This window comes from Podarcis pityusensis, assembly GCF_964106645.2.
Source record: "Podarcis pityusensis genome assembly, chromosome: 17".
In the NCBI taxonomy this organism is placed as follows: domain Eukaryota; kingdom Metazoa; phylum Chordata; class Lepidosauria; order Squamata; family Lacertidae; genus Podarcis; species Podarcis pityusensis.
Window position 1 is genome coordinate 346,128 of NC_138042.1, and position 25,516 is coordinate 371,643.

Here is a 25,516-nt window from a genome sequence, read left to right on the forward strand (position 1 = left end):
TGGTACTTGGAGAGGTACTGCCTCTGAACATGGAAATTCCATTTCACCATTCGAGCCTGCTGATGAACTAGTTCCCCCATAAAACTGGTATAAAGGGATCTAAGCTAACAACTCTCAACAGTCGTGAGAACAAGGTGGAATCTAGACATATATAAAAAAACGCTGTGAAAATGCTTTTTAAAAAGCGTTTTAAAAATATATTGAATATTGAATTTAAAACTAGGTGATGAATTTATTTCATCAGATGTTGTAAAGAAAAGAGGTGTAGTTATATACGCAAACTCAAGATTAAAGCCGGAACCCTTATTTAAGGATGAAGAAGGGAGAATGATGGCGATAAAAGTGGTGTATCAAAAAGGAAAAAATATTGTCAGAATCTAGGCACCAAACGAAAAGAAGTCGGAATTTTACCAAAAATTGAAGGATAAACTGCTGGATTATAGTGATGAAAAGATCATTTGATTAGGAGATTTAAATGGTGTTACTTCACTTAATATGGACAGGACAACACAAGAGAAAGAAAGTAAAGAAGGGAGACTACTGCTAACTTTCTTTCAACTAGTAGAAAATTTCAACCTTCAAGATGCATGGGGAGTTAAACACCCAAATAACAAACAATTTACACATTATTCAGAAGCAAAAAAATTCTGCAGTGAGAATTGATACAATTTGGGTTTCAAAAAACTTATTACTGAAAATAAAGAAAGCAGTAATTCAGTCAAAAACAGTATCTGACCACAACCCAACTACAATGGAAATAAAAGAAGGAAGGAAAACAACAAAATGGAGAATTAATGAAAATGTCTTAAATAATGATAAAGTATTAGAAAAGGTGAGGGTGACTTTAAGAGAATATTTTGATAACAACTTAAATCAGGGAACCGATATAAATACTGTATGGGATGCAAGCAAAGCAGTGATACGAGGCTTTTTCATCCAACAAAATAGAATCCAAAGAAGAGAGAAAGAAAGGAAACTGGAACAAATTTTGAAGGAGATAAGCGAAAATAGTCATAGTCAACAAAAGAGTGGCAAAAGCTGTACTGGGATGCAATCTCAAAAATGAAAGAATGATCTCGATACAAATCCAAGGCAGAACTTTTAACATCACAGTAATCCAAGTTTATGCACCAACTACTGGTGCTGAAGAAACTGAAATTGACCAATTCTATGAAGACTTACAACACCTTCTAGAAATGACACCAAAGAAGGATGTTCTTCTCATTATAGGGGATTGGAATGCTAAAGTAGGGAATCAAAAGATAAAAGGAACAACTGGCAAGTTTGGCCTTGGAGTTCAAAACGAAGCAGGGCAAAGACTAATAGAGTTCTGTCAAGAGAACAAGCTGGTCATCACAAACACTCTTTTCCAACAACACAAGAGACGACTCTACACATGGACATCACCAGATGGGCAGCATCGAAATCAGATTGATTATATTCTCTGCAGCAAAAGATGGAGAAGCTCTATATAGTCAGCAAAAACAAGACCTGGAGCTGACTGTGGCTCAGATCATCAGCTTCTTATAGCAAAATTCAAGCGTAAACTGAAGAAAGTAGGGAAAACCAGAGATCTGTTCAAGAAAAGTGGAGATGATGACGATAATAATAATAATAATAATAATAATAATAATAATAATAATTTATTTATTTGTACCCCGCCCATCATCTGGCTGGGTTTCCCCAGCCACTCTGGGCGGCTTCCACAAAGACCAAAAATACACTAAAATGTCACACATTAAAAACTTCCCTGAACAGGGCTGCCTTTAGATGTCTTCTGAATGTCAGGTAGTTGAAATGAAAGGAACATTTCGTGCAAAGATTACCATAATACAAAACAAAAAGTGGTAAAGACCTAACCGAAGCAGAAGAAATCAAGAAGAGGTGGTAAGAACACACAGAGGAATTATACCAGAAAGATATGGATGTCTCGTATACCCAGATAGTGTGGTTGCTGACCTTGAGCCAGACATCCTGGAGAGTGAAGTCAAATGGGCCTTAGAAAGCACTGCTAATAACAAGGCCAGTGGAAGTGATGACATTCCAGCTGAACTATTTAAAATTTTAAAAGATGATGCTGTTAAGGTGCTACACTCAATATGCCAGCAAGTTTGGAAACTCAGCAGTGGTCAGAGGATTGGAGAAGATCAGTCTACATCCCAATCCCAAAGAAGGGCAGTGCCAAAGAATGCTCCAACTATCACACAATTGCGCTCATTTCACATGCTAGCAAGGTTATGCTTAAAATTCTACAACTTTACATAACTTTATGACCACTGCTCCATAGATATTGTTGTTATACAATTCCATTCACTGTATAGATGGGTTTATGGAGCATTTCTGTATCCTTCTGCTGTGCTGAAGAAGAATTCTACGAAACAGTGGGTATATCCGGAATCACTGTTCACTACGTCTGTTTGCCGACCACTTTGGTAGCGTTGGATGTCATAAAACAAAGCTTTAACAGATTTTTTTCATCAGACCCATTGCTTCTTTCAGAGACTTGCATAGTCTACAAAGACTTTCAGAGACTTATAAGACTTATGTTTATTTGGTTCTGTTTTTAAGAGAATCCATAAAGAGTGCACATTTAGTGACTTTCAGAGACTTATAAGATTTCTGTTTATTTGGTTTCCAATATTGTTCAACGTTCCTTATAGACTATATAAAGAGTTTATATTGATATTGCATTGTTGTACATGGTCATCGTGTTGCCTTGGATATTACTAACATTCTACAAGGCTGGCTCAAGCAGTATGTGGGCCGAGAACTCCCAGAAGTGCAAGCTGGATTTAGAAGAGGCAGAGGAACCAGAGACCAAATTGCAAACATGCGATGGATTATGGAGAAAGCTAGAGAGTTCCAGAAAGACATCTACTTCTGCTTCATTGACTACACAAAAGCCTTTGACTGTGTCGACCACAGCAAACTATGGCAAGTTCTTAAAGAAATGGGAGTGCCTGATCACCTCATCTGTCTCCTGAGAAATCTCTATGTGGGACAAGAAGCTACAGTTAGAACTGGATATGGAACAACTGATTGATTCAAAATTGGGAAAGGAGTACGACGAGGCTGTATATTGTCTCCCTGCTTATTTAACTTATATGCAGAATTCATCATGCGAAAGGCTGGGCTGGATGAATCCCTAGCCGGAATTAAGATTACCGGAAGAAATATCAACAACCTCAGATATGCAGATGACACAACTTTGATGGCAGAAAGTGAGGAGGAATTAAAGAACATCTTAATGAGGGTGAAAGAGGGGAGCACAAAATATGGTCTGAAGCTCAACATAAAAAAAAAAAAACAAAGATCATGGCCACTGGTCCCATCACCTCCTGGCAAATAGAAGGGGAAGAAATGGAGCCAGCGAGAGATTTTACTTTCTTGGGTTGCATGATCACTGCAGATGGTGACAGCAGTCACAAATTTAAAAGACGCCTGCTTCTTGGGAGAAAAGCAATGACAAACCTAGACAGCATCTTAAAAAGCAGAGATATTGCCTTGCCAACAAAGCTCCGTATAGTTAAAGCTATAGTTTTCCCAGTAGTGATGTATGGAAGTGAAAGCTGGACCATAAAGAACGCTGATCGCCGAAAAATTGATGCTTTTGCATTATAGTGCTGGAGGAGACTCTTGAGAGTCCCATGGACTGCAAGAAGATCAAACCTCTCCATTCTTAAGGAAATCGACCCCGAGTGCTCACTGCGGGAGGTAGTGAAAGACAGGAGCGCCTGGCATGCTCTGGTCCATGGGGTCACAAACAGTCGGACACAATTAAACAACAAAAGCGAAAAAGAAAAAGAACTGGTTAAAAATCCGAAGAATGAAATACCAAAACAAAATATCAAGATATTACAGATGCAGCTCTCTATGATTCTGAATTACAAAACAGAACAAAAGAAAAAATGTTAAGCCAGATTTTTTTTGAATCTTGCAATAAGCCAGGCAGAATGCTTGCCTGGCAATAAAAAAAAACCAAAAAGAGAGGGCAAAAGAGAAATTGATAGGGGAAGGGAAAGTAATAGATAGAAGAACCCAAGGAAACGTGAAAAAATTACAAACTACTATTGGAAGTTATCGGCGCTGTGGGTTAAACTACTGTGCCGCTTGATCTTGCCGATTGAAAGGTCGGCGGTTCAAATCCCTGCGATGGAGTGAGCTCCTGTTGTTCAGTCCCAGCTCCTGCCAACCTAGCAGTTTGAAAGCACACGATGCAAGCAGATAAATAGGTACCGCTCCGGCGGGAAGGTAAACGCCGTTTCCGTGTGCTGCTCTGGTTCACCAGAAGCGGCTTAGTCATGCTGGCCACATGACCCGGAAGAACTGTCTGCGGAGTGGACAAACGCCGGCTCTCTCAGCCTGTAAAGCAAGATGAGCGCCGCAACCCCAGTGTTGTTAGCGACTGGACTTAATTGTCAGGGGCCCCTTTACCTTTACAGGAGGTTATATCAAGCAAAAGATGAAGATCAAAAGGAGATGGAAAGATATACAGTGGCACCTCAGGTTAAGAACTTAATTCATTCTGGAGGTCCGTTCTTAACCTGAAACTGTTCTTAACCTGAAGCACCACTTTAGCTAATGGGGCCTCCCACTGCCACCGCTGCGCAATTTCTGTTCTCATCCTGAAGCAGGAGGGAGGGTCCCCTGCTCCCAAGAAACCGACCTTAAAGAGAAAATGCTCAGCACAAAAAATGAATAAGACCAAAAACATCAAATTGAGAGGCCAAAAGGGAACGCCGACCTGCCGGACTAAAAAAATGAATTTCCAGAAGCTCTTTAAGCTGCTGGAGAATACAACAACAAAGAACTCTGCTCCTACAACCCAAAAGAAAATCACAAACTCATGCATGCCAATAAAGCACTCTGAGGAAAAGCCCCACGTCCCAGCAGATCACATACCGCCCTCTAGTGGGGAAATAGGGAAACCAAAGGAAATTCCTTTTTTTAAAAAAAAATAATTTTTATTAACAGGCCAATCAGATCACATTAATTCCAAATCACATTAGTTCCAAATTACACAGCTAAATTTTTAAAATTTTGTTGGGGGTACCCATATTTCGAGCTCCGAAAGGGATCCAAACATCACTCTTGCTGCTGCTTTAATTACACAGTTCTGTCCAGATAGTCTTTTTGTTATTTTCCTCATCTTCTTGTTGTTATTATCATATATTCCTTTCTTTGTGATCTCTGATAGTCTTCACAAGCGGGTTGAAAACAAACATATCCTGTGTGGATTTTATGCTTCTCCAAGAGCCATATCACATAAAGGACAGACGCCATTGCCACACCTCCATACAGAACATTGCCACAGTCTGTCCGCTGATTTCCACAGGCCTGCCAGTCTGTCATCAATTCTCTCAGGAGGCCCTGCCAGGTCAAACTCACATTCCGATAACCATACATTCACTTTCCAATAACCATGGTCCTCCTCCCCCTCGTCCTCCTGTGGGCAGGCCTTTCCACAAATAGAGGACACCCATCATATGCTCAAAGAAAAGTAAATATTCCCGAAAAAATCGGAATACTCACCAGGGGCCTCGTGACAGCAGAAAATATCATCAAGGTAAAATTCCTCCCTCATGATACAGCCCAAAATAGGGTTATCGTGACTTTTAAGGACGGGCTCTCAACTAAACAGACCCTTTCAAATAAAGACAATTTCCTGAGGGCTGCTTGCTTGTGCACCGTTTCTTCGAAAACATCGAAGACTCTTCACCACTTCTAGGAGCACATAGGCCAGTTAGACCAAAAACCAAAACCAGCACTGCAGAATCCAACAGCGCCAGAAACGGTAAGCCGCTCTACCCAGAGGCTGGCAATCTTAAACATCCTGGCAGGCTGTGCAAAACCCCGCCCTCACCAAATAAGCTAGAAAAGGATTTCTCCTCAAAGGATGAACAACTCCTAACAACCTACCTCGAGCAGATCCTACTTTCCCAGGATGCACTAATTGAAAGTCTTTCGACCATAAGGAAGTCACTTCCACCTCTAGCCCCGCCTCCTCCCATGGAATTTAATTACATCAATTGCAAATCAAAGCCTTTAACCAACGAGGAATGGACAACTTGTCGATATCTGTGTCCAGAAGAAACGGGCTCTCCTACACCCCCTCCAATAGCCCAATCCAAATCGCAACAAGTTGAACTGGTGGTGCCAGCGCAGGGAATTGGCTCAATCTTCATGGACTGCCGGGGAATCCTAGAAGCTATTCATGCAGAGGAATGAAATAAGGTATCAGCGGGTGTCTGCCTGGACGGACAAATTAATACTCCCAAATTAGTCTTCCCCTTAAAAGGCTCCCCCATTCCTCCGCATCGTGGCTCATTCAAGCCAAACTCAAAGGACCTGAGGAATCAGTGGCAGAAAACAGCTATGAGAGCCTGGAATCTAAAAACCCAAGAATCAACTGCTGCCCTAAACATCATCTCCTGGAATGTTGCCGGCTGGTCCAGATGCCTCTCCCATTCTTTGCCTCAAAGCAGGTGTGATCAAACCAGGGTTTATTTGATGTTATTGGTTTAGTTGGTCTTTTTTCTGTGGTATTAAAAAGATAGGGTTTCAATTGTTGGAGCAGGCTCTCAAACTTGGAAACTGGGTCCTCAGGCCTAGGATTATCCCCAGTTAAAATTGTACGGAGTTTTTCAGAGGTTAGAATCTTCTTCAGTTTGGAATCAAGTGCAGGGGTTTTGCCCCTCAAGCCCTTCTAAGTCTGGGTTTGGACCAGGCAAAAGCTACGGTCAGGCAAAGAATACTAGACACCAAGAGACAGCAGGACTGTGCAAGGTGCCCCAACTATAGAATTGGAGAAATCGAGAGAGATATAGCCGCACCGGCAGCATATCTCTTCTTTCTCGTATCTAGGGATGCAAGAAGGGCCTTTACACTCGCCAGAAGTTCGGCTCTTCCCTCACCGATCCTGGATGGAGCCTTTAGAAGGGTCCCGTATGCTCAGAGACTTTGCACCTGTCCACTGGGAGAGATAGGAAGCCCAGAACACTTGTTCTTCAGATGCCCCTTTTATAAAGAGGCACGTAGTAAGATCATGGATCCCCTACTGTTGAGGCTCGCCGACCTCCCGCAAAAGCAAAAATTTGACCTTTTGCTGTTGGGCAAAGATCAGAAGATGACCTGGATGGTCGCCAGATTCTGTCTACAGATCTGTAGGCGCAGACCATCGCCCAACTCAAAATAGTCCCAAACACGGTTCCATGGGTGATTCTGAGTCAACTTCCTGGGACAGTGTATTGCTGTACATTGTTTCTAAATTTAGTGTTGTATATTGTTTTAATTGTCTGTTTTAACCATATTTGCACAGCAGTTTTTAATGTTGTTTTAGTGTCCTCTACTTAAGGGGCTTCTACTCTGCAGCCTCTTATAGTTGTTTTATCTGCGAGTTTTTTAGTTCTTATGCTCTTACAGTTGTTTTAACTGTGTGTCTTTGTTGGGTTTTAGCTCTTATCTGTTTTAATTATTAGTTTTTTATCCACCCATTATCTGTGTTTAATCTTGTATTTTATTCAGATGTTTTATGCCTGTTTCCTTGTCCTCATTTGCCCTAACAATTATCGGTCAAAAATCCCAACTGCTATTTTATCTATATGCTTTTCTTAATCCTGGTCTATGACCGTAATAAAGTTCATTCATTCATTGATTAATTCATTCTGAAGCAAAGTTCTTAACCCGAGGTACTATTTCTGGGTTAGCAGAGTTTGTAACCTGAAGTGTCTGTAACCCGAGGTACCACTGTATAGTACAGAATAGACTCCCAAGGACAACAAGCAAAAAAATTGAAAAACTAAACTCCCCTATAACAATGATGAAGATGCAACAATCAATCAACAAAGCAAAGTCAGGAAAGTCACCAGGTACAGATGGCTTATCTGCCATGTTCCACAAGAAATTAGAAAATGTATTGTCAGAACCGATGAAAACAGACATGAACAGAATTTTTTTTAAAGGGAAAATACTAAAGTCATGGGAAGAAGCTTTTATCACTTCAATACCCAAACAAGGAATGGCCCCAATGCTGATTAAAAATTATAGGCGAATATCATTATTAAAAAATGATTATAAAATATTCGCTGACATCCTGGCCAACAGACTCAAAAGAATACTTAACAAAATTGTACGCAAAGACCAGGAGGGTTCTTACCAGGCAGACACATGTGCAACAATATCATGAATGTAATTGATATTTTAGAGTATTTGGAGTAAAAAACTGATAAAAAAGAATTTTGATGCCGAAAAAGCTTTCGATAATATATCCTGAAAAAAACTCTAGAACTTACAGGACTCTGGGAAAATTTCAGCAGAGGCAGTGAAGCAATACATCAAGACCAGAGAGCAAAGTTGATTTTAAATAATTAAGTAACAGAAGAATTCAAGATAAGTAAGGGGACCAGACAAGGTTGCCCTTGTCACCTCTACTGTTTATTATGGTGCTAGAATTACTAGCGATCACAATAAGGAAAGACCCAGAAATAAAAGGAATAGTATTGAATTCAAATTGAAATTGAAAAAATATGAGGAAATAAAACATTACCTGACAGGATGGATCCAAATACCACCAGCTAAACAAAGTGTTTAAGATAGATAATAATTAAAAAAAAAAAAGGTTTTGCAAGAGAAGAATCAACATTAGACAAAGAATTAATACAAAATAAGAAAAAAGTAATTTCTAGAATGTATGGAATTCTCTTAGAATGGAAGGTTAAAGATGAGCAAGTGAAAGAAGCAATGATTAAGTGGGCAATGGATTTGGGCAAAACTATGGAATAAGGATTGGAGATTGACAGCTTGCTACTCAATAAAGGAAAATTTCCTAAAGATGTTTTATAGGGGGTATATAAGGTAAAGGGATCCCTGACAATTAAGTCCAGTCACGAACAACTCTAGGGTTGCAGCGCTCATCTCACTTTACAGGCCGAGGGAGCCAACATTTGTCCACTTCCGCAGACAGTTTTTCCGGGTCATGTGGCCAGCATGACTAAGCCGCTTCTGGCGAAACCAGAGCAGCGCACAGAAACGCCGTTTACCTTCCCACCGGAGCAGTACCTATTTATCTACTTGCACTTTTTTTTTTGCATGCTTTCGAACTGCTAGGTTGGCAGGAGCAGGGACCGAGCAACGGGAGCTCACCCCGTCGCGGGTATTCGCACCGCCGACCTTTCGATCAGCAAGCCCAAATGGCACAGTGGTTAACCCACATCGCCACCCGCATCACCTAGCAAAATATTCAAAACGAACAAAATGAGATCTAAAATGTGCTGAAGGTGTAACCAGGCAGAAGGGACACTATTTCATATGTGATGAACCTGCAACAAATTGAAGAGCTTCTGGGACACTGCTTATGAGGAGTTGAAAAAAAAATTAAATAAACTTTATAAAGAAACCAGAAGCCTATATTACTCAGACATCCCAAATGAAAATAAGAGAATATTCCTTTACGCATCACCGGCAGCAAGAATATTAATTGCAAAAAATTGGAAAAGTGAAACACTACCAACAAAAAAAGAATGGCAAGACAGATTATATTATTATCTTGAACTGGCAAAAATGACGGATACAATTAAGGAACAGTCTAACCAAAAATTTCAAAAAGAGTGGGTAATGTACAGAGATTACTTAAAAAATCAGTGCCTGGACTTGCTTTGAGTAATTTTTGCAAAATGAATTATGGTCTACAAGCATAGTATATGGAGAAGGGTAGAAATGATGAAATGAGAAAGTAACAGTTTATCAAACACGAAACCAGAACCGCTTTGAGGAGGAAGGAAGTCTATTAGAATAGAATAAAAATTGGAAAGAGAAAACAGGGCAACGTAAGTCCATATGTAAGAACTTTCGGATTTATGGCTATATGTTTGTCATTTGTTTTGTGTGTTTTTTAGCTTGTTTCTTAAGTGTCGTCATGTGTGTGTGTGTTGTAATGAAAAGTTAGTAACACACACACACACACACACACACACACACACATATATATAAAATTTGCCATAAGCTCACAATCACCACATGGTGTCACATTTGTATAATGCACTTAAAACACACTTAAAATGTTACATTTGCAACTGTACAGCTGAGTCCTAAGTTATTTTGTGCAGATCACCACAGGAGGCAGCAACTTCCATTGCGCTGCACTGCAAGTCACATCTGCTGAACTTTCTGCCAATCAGCTTCCCTAGCATTATTACATGACAGGCAGCAGCCACTGTCCAGGGAGGTTCTACCCCTGCTAAAGTGAGGCAAGACATGAGTACAGCAGCACTCTTCCTACTTGTGAGACCCAGTAACTGGTACAAAATATTGAATGTTTAGTTTCATTCCACAGGTAGGCAGGACAGATAACATCACTGACAAGACAAGTATGTGTGTGTACACATACGTATGTATGGGAAAATACTTTCCGTTTCCCTCTCTTTCCTGATCTTAAGCATCACCCAGGCTTCCCACCTGCTGGCAATAATGCAACTGCTTGCACCGCTCCTGCTCTGCTCCGTGTCCTCTCCCTCTGCAACCATCATAACTAGGCCCTATACCTGCACAACAGTCTCTTTTCTGTCCATATTCCATTCCATGGCCCCATTCCATGTTTTCATTTGATTCCATTCCATGTTTTCATTTGATTCCCCACCCTGCCCCAATTTTCAAGCGTTAAATTCTTTGGTCTTTCCTCCCAAACTGCAGCACATCCCACAATAGCCAGTAGTCCCTGTTACACCACTACCTTCCCCTTTTCATTCGCCTCCCCAAACAAACACTGCTTTGCGTCCCAATGTCTGTGTTGCCTTAAGTTCCAAAATAATGTTTTGTTTTTCAAAAACAAACCCATCCAATGGCCTAATTGTAAAAAATAGTTTATAAAGGTTTAGTCGGCTGGTGTTTACTGGGCTATTGCCAACTGATTTGTTTGGTTTTAATGTTGTTTTGTGGCAGTTAACCACATTGCTATAGTTGATATTATAAACTGATGGTAACCCCCTACAAGAAATATTTATTTAGCTGTCAGGATAAAAATCTTGGAATAAAGAAACTTATTTATCTATCTATCATTATATACCACTACTCACACCAAAAATGCATGACAGAGCAGTCATGAAATAGACATGCATGTCCTCACTCTGAGGTGACCTCTGCTGATCCAGGATTGCATGAAAAGCTAACATGAGAAACAACTATGAGTTTCCAGCACCCATGAGCTTAATGTATGCCATGTACTGAACTAGCCTATGAGGCCAGAAGGATTTTGTGCAAAGCCCCCAAATCTGCTCCTCCTGTCCTACCAAAACACACTGGAGCCCATTGCACAGAGAGGCAGGCAGTGAGAAGAAAGAAAGCACTCAATGGAGATAGAGATTTATGAGAAGCAGGTGGCTGTGAAGGCGATCAGCCAGGAGGAGACTTGAGGGGGTGGATTGTAAGAAGAAACTTGGTAGTTTGTGGGGATAGACAATTATTCCCAAGTGCATCATGGAAACCGGTCACCCGGCCTGTACTCCACTGCTTAGCGGCAGGTAGGCTAGGGGGTGGGATGAAAGAAAGCGGGGCAGAACAAACAGAGCAGGGAGGCACCCCAATGATCCAGAGAAGCATCGGGATGCAGCAGGTTGGTTCCAGGAAAGCATCAGCTGGCGTGGGCAGGGCAGGGCAGGAGCACCTGGGATGTGTGTGTGCGTGCAGGGCAGTTACCTCTGGCTGGAAGCTGGCTTTTGCCCGTCGCTTCTGGCCACTCCCCTTGGCTCCCCGCCGCCCCACCTGCTTGATCCTGGTGGGCTTGCGGTTGCCGAAGGCGTTCCTCCTCCTCCTGACCTTCCAGCCCGCTGCCCCTTCCGGGCTGCTCCACTCCTCAGGAAGCAGCCGCTTCTGGGGAAGGGAAGAGAAGAAGGAGATACGAAGAGGAGCAAGCTGTGGAAGCGGCAGGCAGCAAATGCAGAAAGTGGAGGCCCCGTTCCCCAAAAAGCAAGCAGCGCCACAGCTTGACCCACTTTTCCTGGACCATGATCCCAGCACAAGCCTTGCGAAGCCCCTTTCTGCATCTCCAAGCTTGCCACCTGCCAGCCCCATCCCACAAGGCACATTCAAGGCATTAAAAAGCAAATCTTCCCCTCAGCCTCCCACAATCTGCTACAATGCTCAGACATGGACAGACCTAGGATCACAAAAAGGGGCAAAACATTGAGGATTGCAGGTCAGCACTGCGGTTCTTAGGTCAATTAGCATAAGCAAGAGAGCTGTAGGGAAGGGCCTTAAAAAAACAGAGCCTCAGTGGTATTTCCAAAAACTGAGAAGCATTATTCAACACCAAAGTTCCTGTTGCCATGTGTGTGTTTTTATTTATGGAAAGCAGGTTTCTAGCCCTCAGGGTTACAAAAATGTCAAAATTTTGCTGAAAACTTAGGGTTGGATCCAACTAAGTCATACTCAAAGTACACCCACTGACACAAATTTACTTAAAGTACTTAAATTCCTCGCACTAGGAATACTGGAGAATTTTCTTCACACACTTCTAATTTGGAACACACATACTTCCCCAATTTTGTGATGCAGTTCTCAGCTCAGAAAAATGTTTACAAAATTGCATTTCCCCTCAAGACTGCACACTTTAAGTGGAAATAAAATGATTTTTTTTATATTAAAAAAAATCTCAGAAGGCGGGACACTACAGACTTATGACTGAACATGTGCAAAACTGGCATAGACCACAATTAGGCTGACCCATCCAGCCTTACCACAATCCATGTTTCTCTGGTGACTTTCAGACAAAACCTCTAATTCTAGAAGAAGAAGAAGAAGAAGAAGAAGAAGAAGAAGAAGAAGAAGAAGAAATCCTCCCCAAACTGCACAAAGACACATGCACATTCTGTGAAACAAACAGAGCAAACATGCAGGTTTTCCAATGTGCATGATTTATATCATTATAAAGATGCCAAGTGGTTTAGTGTAAAGTTCCTGAGTTCCCCAGCTAGGAATTAGAAGATAAGGAAACTTCAAGAGATGCTATAGAAGACTGGGGGGTGGGGGTGTCCCAAGGAGAATTTTCCTTTGCAACTTGCAGGTTGTGGGCAGGATTCACCTAGCAATCCCCAGCAGAAGCCCTGCACAAGGGCTGTCACTTGTGCAACTGGGCTTTCCCCGCCATGCCCCTCAAATTTGGATTGGGGCATGTGTGCTGGAAAACACCCCAAACAGCATCAGGGAAAGAAGAGGAATCATTCTGTCTGGCAAGATGAACACTTGCCACAGCGCAATGTCTCCCCACCCAACACACTCTTTGGTCTGTCTTCTACAGTACTTTTGGAAGTTTCCTCCGATTCTTGCTATGCACTGGTATAGCTCTCCTGTCTGTGGTTTAGGGCTGTGCACAGACAAGACAGGAGGCAGAACAGGCCAGGACTGATGTTCAGATATAGGGGGGCAAACAGAGCAATCCTAGCCAAGGACTGGTGAGCATCAAATGAGGCAAAGAGGATGTTTTGATACAGAATATAGGCCCTGGTTTAGGGTCAAGGAGACGACTGCCGAGCCCCAGCTTTACTAGAAAAATGCCAATAGGCCATGCTGTGTTTTTGGAGTTCATGCAATATGCACGTGTCCATGTATCTTTCTGTAAGGTAAAGGTAAAAAGATAAAAGACCCCTAGACGGTTAAGTCCAGTCAAAGGCGACTATGGGGTTGCAGTGCTCATCTTGCTTTCGGGCCAAGGGAGCTAGTGTTTGTCCACAGCCAGTTTTCTGGATCATGTGGCCAGTAGGACTAAACTGCTTCTGGTGCAATGGAACACCATGATGTAAGCTAGAGCGCACAGAAACGCTGTTTATCTTCCAGCCACAGCGGTACCTATTTATCTACTTGCACTTGTGTGCTTTCGAACTGCTAGGTTGGCAGAAGCTGGGACAGAGCAACAGAAGCTCACCCTGTTGCGCAGATTCAAACCGCCAACCTTCCAATCGGCAAGCCCAAGAAGCTCAGTGATTTAGACCACAGCACCACCCGCATCCCTCCCTATATCTTTCTGTATCTCCCCATGGCAATACCTCTGTCCACTCAGTTCCCACCTCTCATTTCAACCACCTATAAAGATAGTGGAGTGCAAATCATGATGCTGTAAGCGCTCCCCACCCCCAAGTGCAGAATGCTGCAGTGGTACAGAATTCTGATTCCCAAGCCTCTGAAACATTCAGTTTGAATGCATCACATTGTTTAGTCAAGAATCATAGAATCTTAGAGTTGGAAGATACCACAAGGGTCATCTAGTCCAACCCCCTGCAATGCAAGAATCTCAATCTCAACGCATGACACATGGCCATCCAACCTCTGCTTTAAAATTTCCAGTGAAGGAGAGTCCATCACCTTTCAAGGGAGTCCTTTCCACTGTCAAACAGCTCTTACTGTCAGAAAGTTATTCCTGGTGTTTAGTCACAATCTACTTGTAACTTGAATGCTACCCTCCAGAGAAGGAGAAAACAAGCTTGTTCCCTCTTCCATGTCACAGCCCTTAAGATATCTGAAGGTGGCTTACATATCTCCTCTCAGTCTCCTCTTTTCGAGGCTAAACATACCCAGCTCCTTCAACCGTTCCTCATCAGTTTTAGTCTACAGACCCTTGATCATCTTGGTTGCCCTCCTCTGCACAAGTTCCAGCTTGTCAACATTCTACTTAAATTCTGGTGTCCAGCACTGGACACAGTATTCCAGGTGTTTGTCTGACCAAGGCAGAACAGAGTGGTACTATTACTTACCTTGATCTGGATACTAGACTTCTGTTGATGCAGCCTAGAATAGAGTTAGCTTTTTTTGCTGCTGCATCATCACATTAAGCTTGTGGTCTACTAAGACCCTGAGATCCTTTTTCACAGGATCAGCCTTAATCATGCTCACTTCAGACTTGGTATCCCTTCACAAACCAGCAGGACAGGCAGATAGTCAAAGGCCATCAAGCACAACCATGTGTCGCAAGAGAAGACAGATTCTTCACATGTCCACACTTCCAAATCCAAACCACAGGAATGTGCAAAGAGTGTTATGTCTCAGGCACTAGCGGAACAGAAAGCTGGGGAGAGTTCAAGAGCCACACACACCCTGGAGGAGGCAAAAGACCCCACCCAGCATGAGAAGATAGTCCATGAGCCATATAGGGCTCCCCAAGAAGACCTCCCCCAAAAGGAAATTACTTTTGCCTGTTATTGTGCCATGATGCCAAAACGTTTGTCATCCCCCCAAAACATTGTTCACTTTTTTTAAAAAAAATAGGGTTGTTATCAACACTTGTACAACAGGAATCTGCTGCCTCCCCAAAAGTGTGCTCTATAGGATATCCAAACCTCCAGTGCAGATTCTGAAGGTGTCCGCAGGTGGGGGGGGGGGAGAAAGGCAAGTTCTATTGTGCAAGCAGAAAGAACAGTACAGTGGTGCCCCGCAATACGAATGCCTCGCAAGACGAAAAACTCGCTAGACGAAAAGGTTTTTCAGTTTTGCGTTGCTTCGCTAGACGAATTTCCCTATGGGCTTGCTTCGCAAGACGAAAACGTCTTGCACTTTTTTCTTAAAGCCGCTTGAAGAGGCGCAGTTGTGACGGACCATGCTTCGCAAGACGAAAAGACTCACGGAACGAATTATTTTAGTCTTGCGAGGCACCACTGTACATTTTCTTTCTTTCTTTCTTGACTGCTCCCGTAGGTCTATGCTGCGATTATGGGATGCCAAAAGGTATTTGTGACCCGCATCCTCAGGCACCCCAAAATGTGTTCCTTTTATTTAGTAAGTAGTCATCCCCTTCATGGATCACTGCCTTGCCGTGGTGAAGGGGCTTCAATAACTCAGAGAAGCTATGAACTATGCCGAGCAGGGCACCCAAGATGAACAGGTCATAGTGGAGAGTGTTGACCAAACGTGATCCACCTGGAGGAGGAACCGGCAAGCCACTCCAGTATCCCTGCCAAGAAAACTCCATGGACAAAGACAACAGGCATATAAAAGTCATGACGCTGGAAGATGAGCCCCTCAGGTTGGAAGGCGTCCAACATGCTACTGAGGAAGAGCGGAGGACAAGTACAAGTAGATTCAGAGCTGATGAAGCGGCTGGGCCAAAGCCGAAAGGATGCTCAGTTGCGGATATGCCTGGAAGCGAAAGGAAAGTCCAATGCTGTAAAGAAAAATATTGCATAGTGTCAGGGAACTGACATCAGAGCTCGAGGCGGAGGAAAGGCTCTCAAATGATGCTGGAGAAGGGCCCAGCAGGGAGAGAGGCAGCTCCGCAGAGGGGGAAGCTAATCAGCGCAACACCAGGGAAAGAGAGGGGCTGATGGGGGAATTGGCGAGAGGGCTCCAAGACTCTTCACCGGACACCAGCGGGGAGAGCACGGGTCCTCCGCTACCCACGCCCACCCTGCGCAGAAGACTTCCGCGCAGACAGAGTAGGAGGAGACTGGGTGTCAAGCAACTTTTATGTTGGAAAAGATTTAAGAAACGCCCACTGACAGATTCTGCTAGCGACTGAGGCAGCCACGAATTGAAGGGCTGTCCAGACAGAAAGGTTTAACAAGGCATCATAGCAGGGAGAGAGGCAGCAACTTACGCACGAGCAACCCATACCATTATAGCAATCCGTCAGCCCCTGACGTTGCTTGTGCACAGCGGCAGGCAGCATCATGAGTAAAACCGGAGAAGCTGGCGCCACGGAGGGAGCAGCAGGAGTGCAAAATCTGGTGGAAAGGAACCGAGATTTGGAGCAGCATGTGGCTCTTCTAACGGCGCGGCTGGACGAAAGGCGGGCTCAAGATGCACAGGTCAGACCCACCCCCGTAGCAAGGAAGGTACCAGGACTGGTACACAAATTTGGAGGGAAGCCCCAGGACTATAGTGCGTTCCGAACAGAAATAGAGTACGCGTTAGAACTGCAGCGGAATGATTTTGCAGACAACGGGGAACGGGTTGCTTATATTGTCGGGCATCTGCAGGATGGGGCCAGGGAATGGATCAGGCCCCTAATGGCAACGCAGAATGCCGCCTTGAAGGACCTGAGGAAATTCTTCCAGGCAATGGACGCAATGTACTCCAGTGATGTACAGCAAAGTGTGACTTGGCGGGAACTGATGAACTGTAAACAGGGGCACCAGTCAGTTAGAGACTACTGGTCACGCTTTGCCATGTTAGTTCACCGGCTCGGGTGGGAACTGGACTCTGAACCCATTCAAATGCTGTTCGAGGAGGGGTTGTCCCCAACGGTGAAGGACGAGCTTTCCCGCGCACCCCGCCCGCAGTCGATGGATCAGCTGACCAAGGCTGTGCTTGCGATTGGTGTAAGGCAGGAAGCGCGGGCTCAGGAGAAGCGGGAAGGGAGAGAGCAACGTTACCATGACTACCGCATTCCTGAAATACCAAGGCAGCCTTCCCCGCCGGCGGAGCCAATGGAAATAGATGGGGGGCGCGCGCGCGGCAGGTTTCAAACTCCAGTGAAGGTTGCAAGAGGGAGGGAAAGGATGGGAAAACCACCAAGAAGTGTTTTCTCTGCCAGCGGCCAGGACATTTTGCCAGGGTCTGCCTGCAAAGAAAGGCCTGGCAAGGGATGGTGGGAGCTGCAGGGGGTGAGGAGGAGATGGTAAAGGGGCAGGAGCAGGGAAACGCCAACGCTTCGCTGCCACTCAGCGGGCACAGCAGCCAGGCCAGCAACCAATAGAAGTGCCCCAACCAGACCCCCCCAGGGCGGCTATAGCCATAGAAGTGGTGCTAGAACTCCCGAATGGGCACCCAGTCAAGGTGAAAGGGCTGTTGGATTCAGGCAGTTCCCTCAATTTCTTCAGCAAGGACTTTGCACTAGAGCACCAGCTCCACCTGCTGCCCTTGGATTTCCCCTTGCAAGTAACCACCATTGATGGCAGAGAGCTGCTGGGAGGGGAAGTGACCCACCAGACCCCACCAATGAGAATGAGGGTTTCCAGGCACTCGGAGACCATCGCCTTTCACGTAGCCTCACTGGCAGGGCCCCCAATAATATTAGGGATGAGCTGGCTAGCACAACATAATCCAGTGGTGGCGTGGCATCAGCGAACGGTCACCTTTGGGTCTGCTTACTGCTTGGAACACTGTCTAGGGGGGGAAACCCCAAGAATGACCGTGGCCAGGGTGGCTGGGATAGCTGTGGAGCCGAAAGGGGAGGTGCCACCACAATATGCTGACCTGCAGGAGGTATTCAGCGAGAAGGAGGCGGATAGACTACCCCCACATAGGCCCTTTGACTGCCAAACCAACTTGCTCCCAGGGGCGCAGCTGCCGGTGGGTAAGCTGTATGCCATGTCGGACAGGGAGATGAAGGAGTTGCGGGAATTTATTGACAAGAACCTGAAAAGAGGCTTCATAAGAGAATCAAAAGCGGTGGGGGGCAGTCCGGTGTTCTTTGTGGACAAAAAGGACACAAATAAACCCAGGCTCGTTGTGGACTATAGGGCCGTCAATTTGGTGTCGGAACCCATGACCTTCCTGATGCCCAGGATTGACGACATTTTAACACGGGTGAGGCAAGGGAAATTTTTTACCAAGCTGGACCTCAGGGGAGCATACAATTTGATTAGGATGAGGGAGGGGGACGAATGGAAGACCACAATGTTCACACCCCTAGGTGCCTTTGAGTACTTAGTTATGCCTTTTGGATTACAGTCGGGCTCCGCCTGTTTTCAAGCTTTCATGCACCACGTGCTGGGGTCCCTGTTGTACAAGAACTGCGTAGCCTTCTTGGACGACGTCTTGATCTATTTGGACAATGAGGAGCAACATGTCCGAGACGTCAGGGAAGTGCTAAAACGACTGCAGAAGCACCAGTTGTGGGTCAAGCTGGAAAAATGTCAGTTTCATGCCAGAGAAGTCGAGTTTCTGGGGTACAGGTTGTCAGACAAAGGCCTAGCAATGGACCCAAGCAAGGTGCAGGCAGTGCTGGAGTGGAAGGCTCCCAAAACCCGGAAGGACGTGCAGAGGTTCGTAGGGTTCAGCAACTTCTACAGGAAGTTCATCAAGAACTTCGCCCACTTGACAGCGCCCATCACAGATTGTCTCAGTAGCAAAAGGAAGTTCGTCTGGACAGAGGGGGCCCAGCAATCCTTTGAAAGACTAAAGAAGGCGTTCGCATCGGAAGAGCAGCTCCTGCACGTGGATCTGGAGAAACCATGAGGCTAGAGACCGACGCGTCCGACAGAGCCATTGGGGCGGTTCTTTTGCAGCCAGGGAGGAGCAAGCAGGAATGGAAACCGTGTGCCTTTTTCTCGAGAAAGCTGAGCAAATCGGAGCAGAACTATACTGTGTATGACCGCGAACTGCTTGCGATCTATACGGCGTTTCGTCGATGGCGCCATCTACTAATAGGGGCGCAGCACAAGATCCAGGTTTGTACAGATCACAAGAACTTGGAATACTGGAGGACCGCACGAGTGCTCAACCAGAGACAGATTCGATGGGCACAGGAGTTCTCCAAGTTTTCCTTTGCAATCCGATACGTACCAGGAGAGAAAACGTGAGAGCAGATGCTCTCTCCCGGAAGCCAGAGTACTGGGAAGGAGAGGGGCCGCCGGAGGTACGACACGTGATCCCCGAGGACCGATGGGTGTGTGGGGGAATCTTGGTGGGGAAACGAGAACTGGCCGGACTTACCAGAAACGACGTGTTCGCACAAACTAAAATCCGGGAACTCCGAGACGGAAGAGAAAACCAAGGGGGTTTCGAGGAGAAGGAAGGGGTGCTGTACTATAAGGGGGCGTTGTATGTACCGGGGGAGACCCTACGGGGGAAGGTACTCAAACAACTCCACGACAACCCCACAGCGGAACACTTTGGACAGCACAAAACCATGATGCTCGTCACCAGGCAGTTCTGGTGGCCCAGAGTGAGGGAGGATGTACGGGAATATGTACGGGGTTGCGACCGCTGCCAAAGGGCAAAGGGGGGGCGGGCTGCCCCCGCAGGATTACTGGAACCCTTACCCACGCCAGGAAAACCCTGGGAGGTGGTGTCCATTGATTTTATGACCGATTTGCCCAAGTCCAGGGGAAAGACAGCAGTCATGGTAGTGGTCGATCTACTGACAAAAATGTGCCATTTTATAGCCTGCTCACATGCGGTTATGGCAGAGGAAACAGCCAGGTTGTTTGTGGATCACATCTTCAGGTTGCATGGGGCTCCCTCGAGGGTTATCTCCGACCGCGGGAAACAATTTACTTCCCGGTTCTGGAGGAAGCTCATGAGCTTGCTACAGGTCGAAGTGGGCTTCTCGACTGTGAGACACCCAGAAACCAACGGGCAAGCAGAAAGAGCGAACAGTATACTCCAGCAATACCTACGCTGTTATGTTAGCGAGAGGCAGAACGATTGGGTGGAGAAACTAGCGCTGAATTTGCGTACAATAACGCTGAACATGTGTCCACGGGAATGAGCCCGTTCATGGCCAATTATGGGTGTCACCCCAGGGCCTTCCCGGGGAGTGGGGAGGAAAGTTGGAGTGTACCTGCGGCAGAGCAGTTTGTGGAAGAAATGGAGGCCCTGCACCAGCAACTTAAGATGAACTTAGAGCGGGCCAAGGAAATTTACAAGAGGCAGGCAGACAAGAACCGTAGGGAAGGGGAGACCATACGGGTAGGGGACAGGGTGTGGTTGTCAACCCAAGGGTTACCCTTTAAGGGGGGGTGCAGGAAGTTGCAGCCCAGGCGGCTGGGACCGTTTGAGGTAACACAGCAGGTGAACCCCGTGGCATTCAAGCTCAGGTTGCCTGACAGCATGAAAATACACCCGGTGTTCCATAGGTCCCTACTCTCACCGTACAGGGAGGGGCGGGAATTCCCAGGGCGAGAGGGAGAAGTCACCACACATCCGCAGGTAGAAGAGAGGGAGCACCACCACTTGGCCATGGAAATACTTGATTCAAGGTGGCGAGGACGCCAGGTGGAGTACTTGGTAGCTTGGGAGGGAGAACCCGGGTCGGAAAACACGTGGGTTCCCGCGGAGGCAATTGATGACGGGTATCTGGTGGGGGAATTCCACCGCCTGTTCCCGGGCAAACCCAAACCTCTGGCGAGATTCTGGGAGGAGCAATTTGGAACTACAGACGATGAAGAGGATTCTGTGGGTTTTTCTGCCTCTGAGGGGGAGGGAGGAGAGGTTTCAGAGGAAGAAGAATCAGACTGGGAGGCCCACCCCGCGGGAAGGGATCAGAGCAGGTGGGAAGCGGGTTTTGAATCCTCAGAGGATGGCGACAGGTCCTTCCGGGGGTTCCCCGCATCGTCGGCCGAAGAAAGGGACGAAGTTGGGTCAACAGGTCGGGCCGGGGGTGGAGGGGGTCCTGGGAGGGAGGTGGATGTCAGGGAACTGACATCGGAGCTCGAGGCGGAGGGAAGGCTCTCAAATGATGCTGGAGAAGGGCCCAGCAGGGAGAGAGGCAGCTCCGCAGAGGGGGAAGCTAATCAGCGCAACACCAGGGAAAGAGAGGGGCTGATGGGGGAATCGGCGAGAGGGCTCCAAGACTCTTCACCGGACACCAGCGGGGAGAGCACGGGTCCTCCGCTACCCACGCCCACCCTGCGCAGAAGACTTCCGCGCAGACAGAGTAGGAGGAGACTGGGTGTCAAGCAACTTTTATGTTGGAAAAGATTTAAGAAACGCCCACTGACGGATTCTGCTAGCGACTGAGGTAGCCACGAACTGAAGGGCTGTCCAGACAGAAAGGTTTTACAAGGCAACATAGCAGGGAGAGAGGCGGCAACTTACGCACGAGCACCCCCATACCATTATACATAGGAACCTGGAATGTAAGAACCATGAACCTGGGTAAGCTGGATGTAGTCAAAAATGAGATGGCAAGAATAAATACTGACATCCTGGGCATCAGTGAACTAAAATGGATGGGAATGGGTGAATTCAGTTCGGATGACCATCATATCTACTACTGTGGGCAAGAAACCCGTAAAAGAAATGGAGTGGCCCTCATAGTGAACAAAAGAGTGGCAAAAGCTGTACTGGGATGCAATCTCAAAAATGATAGAATGATCTCGATACAAATCCAAGGCAGACTTTTTAACATCACAGTAATCCAAGTTTATGCACCAACTACTGGTGCTGAAGAAACTGAAATTGACCAATTCTATGAAGACTTACAACACCTTCTAGAAATGACACCAAAGAAGGATGTTCTTCTCATTATAGGGGATTGGAATGCTAAAGTAGGGAATCAAAAGATAAAAGGAACAACTGGCAAGTTTGGCCTTGGAGATCAAAACGAAGCAGGGCAAAGGCTAACAGAATTCTGTCAAGAGAACAAGCTGGTCATCACAAACACACTTTTCCAACAACACAAAAGACGACTCTACACAAGGACATCACCAGATGGGCAGCATCGAAATCAGATTGATTATATTCTCTGCAGCCAAAGATGGAGAAGCTCTATACAGTCAGCAAAAACAAGACCTGGAGCTGACTGTGGCTCAGATCATCAGCTTCTTATAGCAAAATTCAAGCTTAAACTGAAGAAAGTAGGAAAAACCACTGGGCCGGTAAGATACAATCTAAATCAAATTCCTTATGAATACACAGTGGAAGTGAGGAACAGGTTTAAGGATTTAGATTTGGTGGACAGAGTGCCTGAAGAACTATGGACGGAGGCTCACAACATTATATAGGAGGCAGCAACAAAAACCATCCCAATGAAAAGGAAATGCAAGAAAGCAAAGCGGCTGTCCAATGAGGCATTACAAATAGCGGGGGAGAGAAGGCAAGCAAAATGCGAGGGAGATAGTGAAAGATACAGGAAATTGAATGCAGATTTCCAAAATATAGCAAGGAGAGACAAGAAGGCCTTCTTAAATGAGCAATGCAAAGAAATAGGGGAAAACAACAGAATGGGAAGAACCAGAGATCTGTTCAAGAAAATTGGAGACATGAAAGGAACATTTCGTACAAAGATTACCATAATAAAGGACAAAAGTGGTAAGGACCTAACAGAAGCAGAAGACATCAAGAAGAGGTGGCAAGAATACACAGAGGAACTATACCAGAAAGATATGGATGTCTCGTACACCCCAGGTAGTGTGGTTGCTGACCTTGAGCCAGACATCCTGGAGAGTGAAGTCAAATGGGCCTTAGAAAGCACTGCTAATAACAAGGCCAGTGGAAGTGATGATATACCAGCTGAACTATTTACAATTTTAAAAGATGATGCTGTTAAGGTGCTGCACTCAATATGCCAGCAAATTTGGAAAACTCAGCAGTGGCCAGAGGATGCCACATCCCAATCCCAAAGAAGGGTAGTGCCAAAGAATGCTCCAACTACCGCACAATTTCACTCATTTCACACGCTAGCAAGGTTATGCTTAAAATTCTACAAGGAAGGCTTAAGCAGTATGTGGACCAAGAACTCCCAGAAGTGCAAGCTGGATTTAGAAGAGGCAGAGGAACCAGAGACCAAATTGCAAACATGCGATGGATTATGGAGAAAGCTAGAGAGTTCCAGAAAGACATCTACTTCTGCTTCATTGACTACACAAAAGCCTTTGACTGTGTCGACCACAGCAAACTATGGCAAGTTCTTAAAGAAATGGGAGTGCCTGATCACCTCATCTGTCTCCTGAGAAATCTCTATGAGGGACAAGAAGCTACAGTTAGAATTGGATATGGAACAACTGATTGGTTCAAAACTGGGAAAGGAGTACAACAAGGCTGTATATTGTCTCCCTGCTTATTTAACTTATATGCAGAATTCATCATGTGAAAGGCTGGGCTGGATGAATCCCTAGCCGGAATTAAGATTGCCGGAAGAAATATCAACAACCTCAGATATGCAGATGACAAAACCTTGATGGCAGAAAGTGAGGAGGAATTAAAGAACCTCTTAATGGGGGTGAAAGAGGAGAGTGCAAAATATGGTCTGAAGCTCTACATCAAAAAAACAAAGATCATGGCCACTGGTCCCATCACCTCCTGGCAAATAGAATGGGAAGAAATGGAGGCAGTGAGAGATTTTACTTTCTTGGGTTCCATGATCACTGCAGATGGTGACAGCAGTCACAAAGTTAAAAGACGCCTGCTTCTTGGGAGAAAAGCAATGACAAACCTAGACAGCATCTTAAAAAGCAGAGATATAGTTAAAGCTATAGTTTTCCCAGTAGTGATGTATGGGAGTGAAAGCTGGACCATAAAGAACGCTGATCGCTGAAGAATTGATACTTTTGAATTATAGTGCTGGAGGAGACTCTTGAGAGTCCCATGGACTGCAAGAAGATCAAACCTCTCCATTCTTAAGGAAATCAGCCCTGAGTGCTCACTGGAAGGACAGATCGTGAAGCTGAGGCTCCAATACTTTGGACACCTCATGAGAAGAGAAGATTCCCTGGAAAGTCTTCCCTGGAAAGTGATGCTGGGAAAGATGGAGAGCACAAGGAGAAGGGGACGACAGAGGACAAGATGGTTGGATAGTGTTTTCGGAGCTACCAGCATGAGTTTGACCAAACTGCGGGAGGCAGTGGAAGACAGAAGTGCCTGGCGTGCTCTGGTCCATGGGGTCACGAAGAGTCGGACACGACTAAACGACTAAACAACAACACACCCACTTGTACACTCCAGTCATAACCACTTCAAACCTGTGTCCCAAAAAAGGTTAGCCAGCCCTGACAGTCACCAGTGAGTATGAGTTAGGGAGAAATGTTCCCTCTCAACTGAACAAGGTGGATCAGTTAGATGCAGATCATGAGGAAGATCAGTTGGATCTCCTCACCGAAAAAAGAATGTTGGGTGGTGGGGAGCAGGGGAGAAAACCTCACACAGCATCCTCTACATGCAAAACAATATTAGTTGCTCTAGAGCAGTATTGCCCAAACTTGGGTCTCCAGCTGTTTTTGGAGCTGTTAGCTAGCAGGACCAGTGGTTAGGGATTATGGGAACTGTAGTCTAAAAACAACTGGAGACCCAAGTTTGGGAAACACTGTTCTAGAGGGAAAGAATCCAAACAACTTTTGCAGATACGGAAAACTACTGGCTCCCCAGATGTGGCTGAACTATAACTCACATCAACCACTGCCAATGGTGATTGATGATGGGAGTTGCAGTTTGGAAGGCCAAAAGTCTTAACTGAGACACCATAATAAAATCATTTTAAGCCCACTAGATAAAATTCTCAACTCCCCACTCACACTTCTCACATACAACTGAATAAAAAAAGCATTCCCCAGGGGATGTCTGGCGATTCCACAAGCAGCAGAAACCTTTGCCACATTGGCTTTCTCCTGCTGCATTCTGTTATTTTGACCAGCCACACACCTGCAGAGAGGTAACAACATTGCATCTCATTGCTACATTTGTATGGTCGGCTCAGAAAAGCAAGTAACATACACAGTGGAGTTGGAATAGAACCTCAAACAGCAAGCCCTTAACCTCCAGCTATGTCTCAACTCCTCTCAATTTTCAGCTTCACAGAAATTCAGTCCAGAATTTACAGGAAGCTGAATGGGCTTTGAATTCATTTTTTCATCAGGAAGATAAAGCTTACTGTTAA

General features: G+C 45.5%; 1 protein-coding gene across 17 annotated transcripts in view; it reads right to left on the bottom strand.

The window, feature by feature from the left end:
* Positions 1-25,516, bottom strand: part of LOC308466635 (methyl-CpG-binding domain protein 1-like) — a 179,418-nt gene that overhangs the window by 92,954 nt on the left and 60,948 nt on the right. For 16 of the 17 annotated variants that reach the window (XR_013980920.1, XR_013980921.1, XM_080987532.1 and 13 more), the window contains one exon: positions 11,689-11,862. The exons of the other annotated variant lie outside the window; for it this stretch is intronic. Coding sequence is in view for 14 of the 16 variants with exons in the window: in XM_080987532.1 (XP_080843658.1) it covers positions 11,689-11,862 (174 nt within the window). In the remaining 2 variants the exon portion in view is untranslated. The remainder of the gene's footprint in view (positions 1-11,688; positions 11,863-25,516) is intronic. 17 annotated transcript variants of the gene reach the window in all.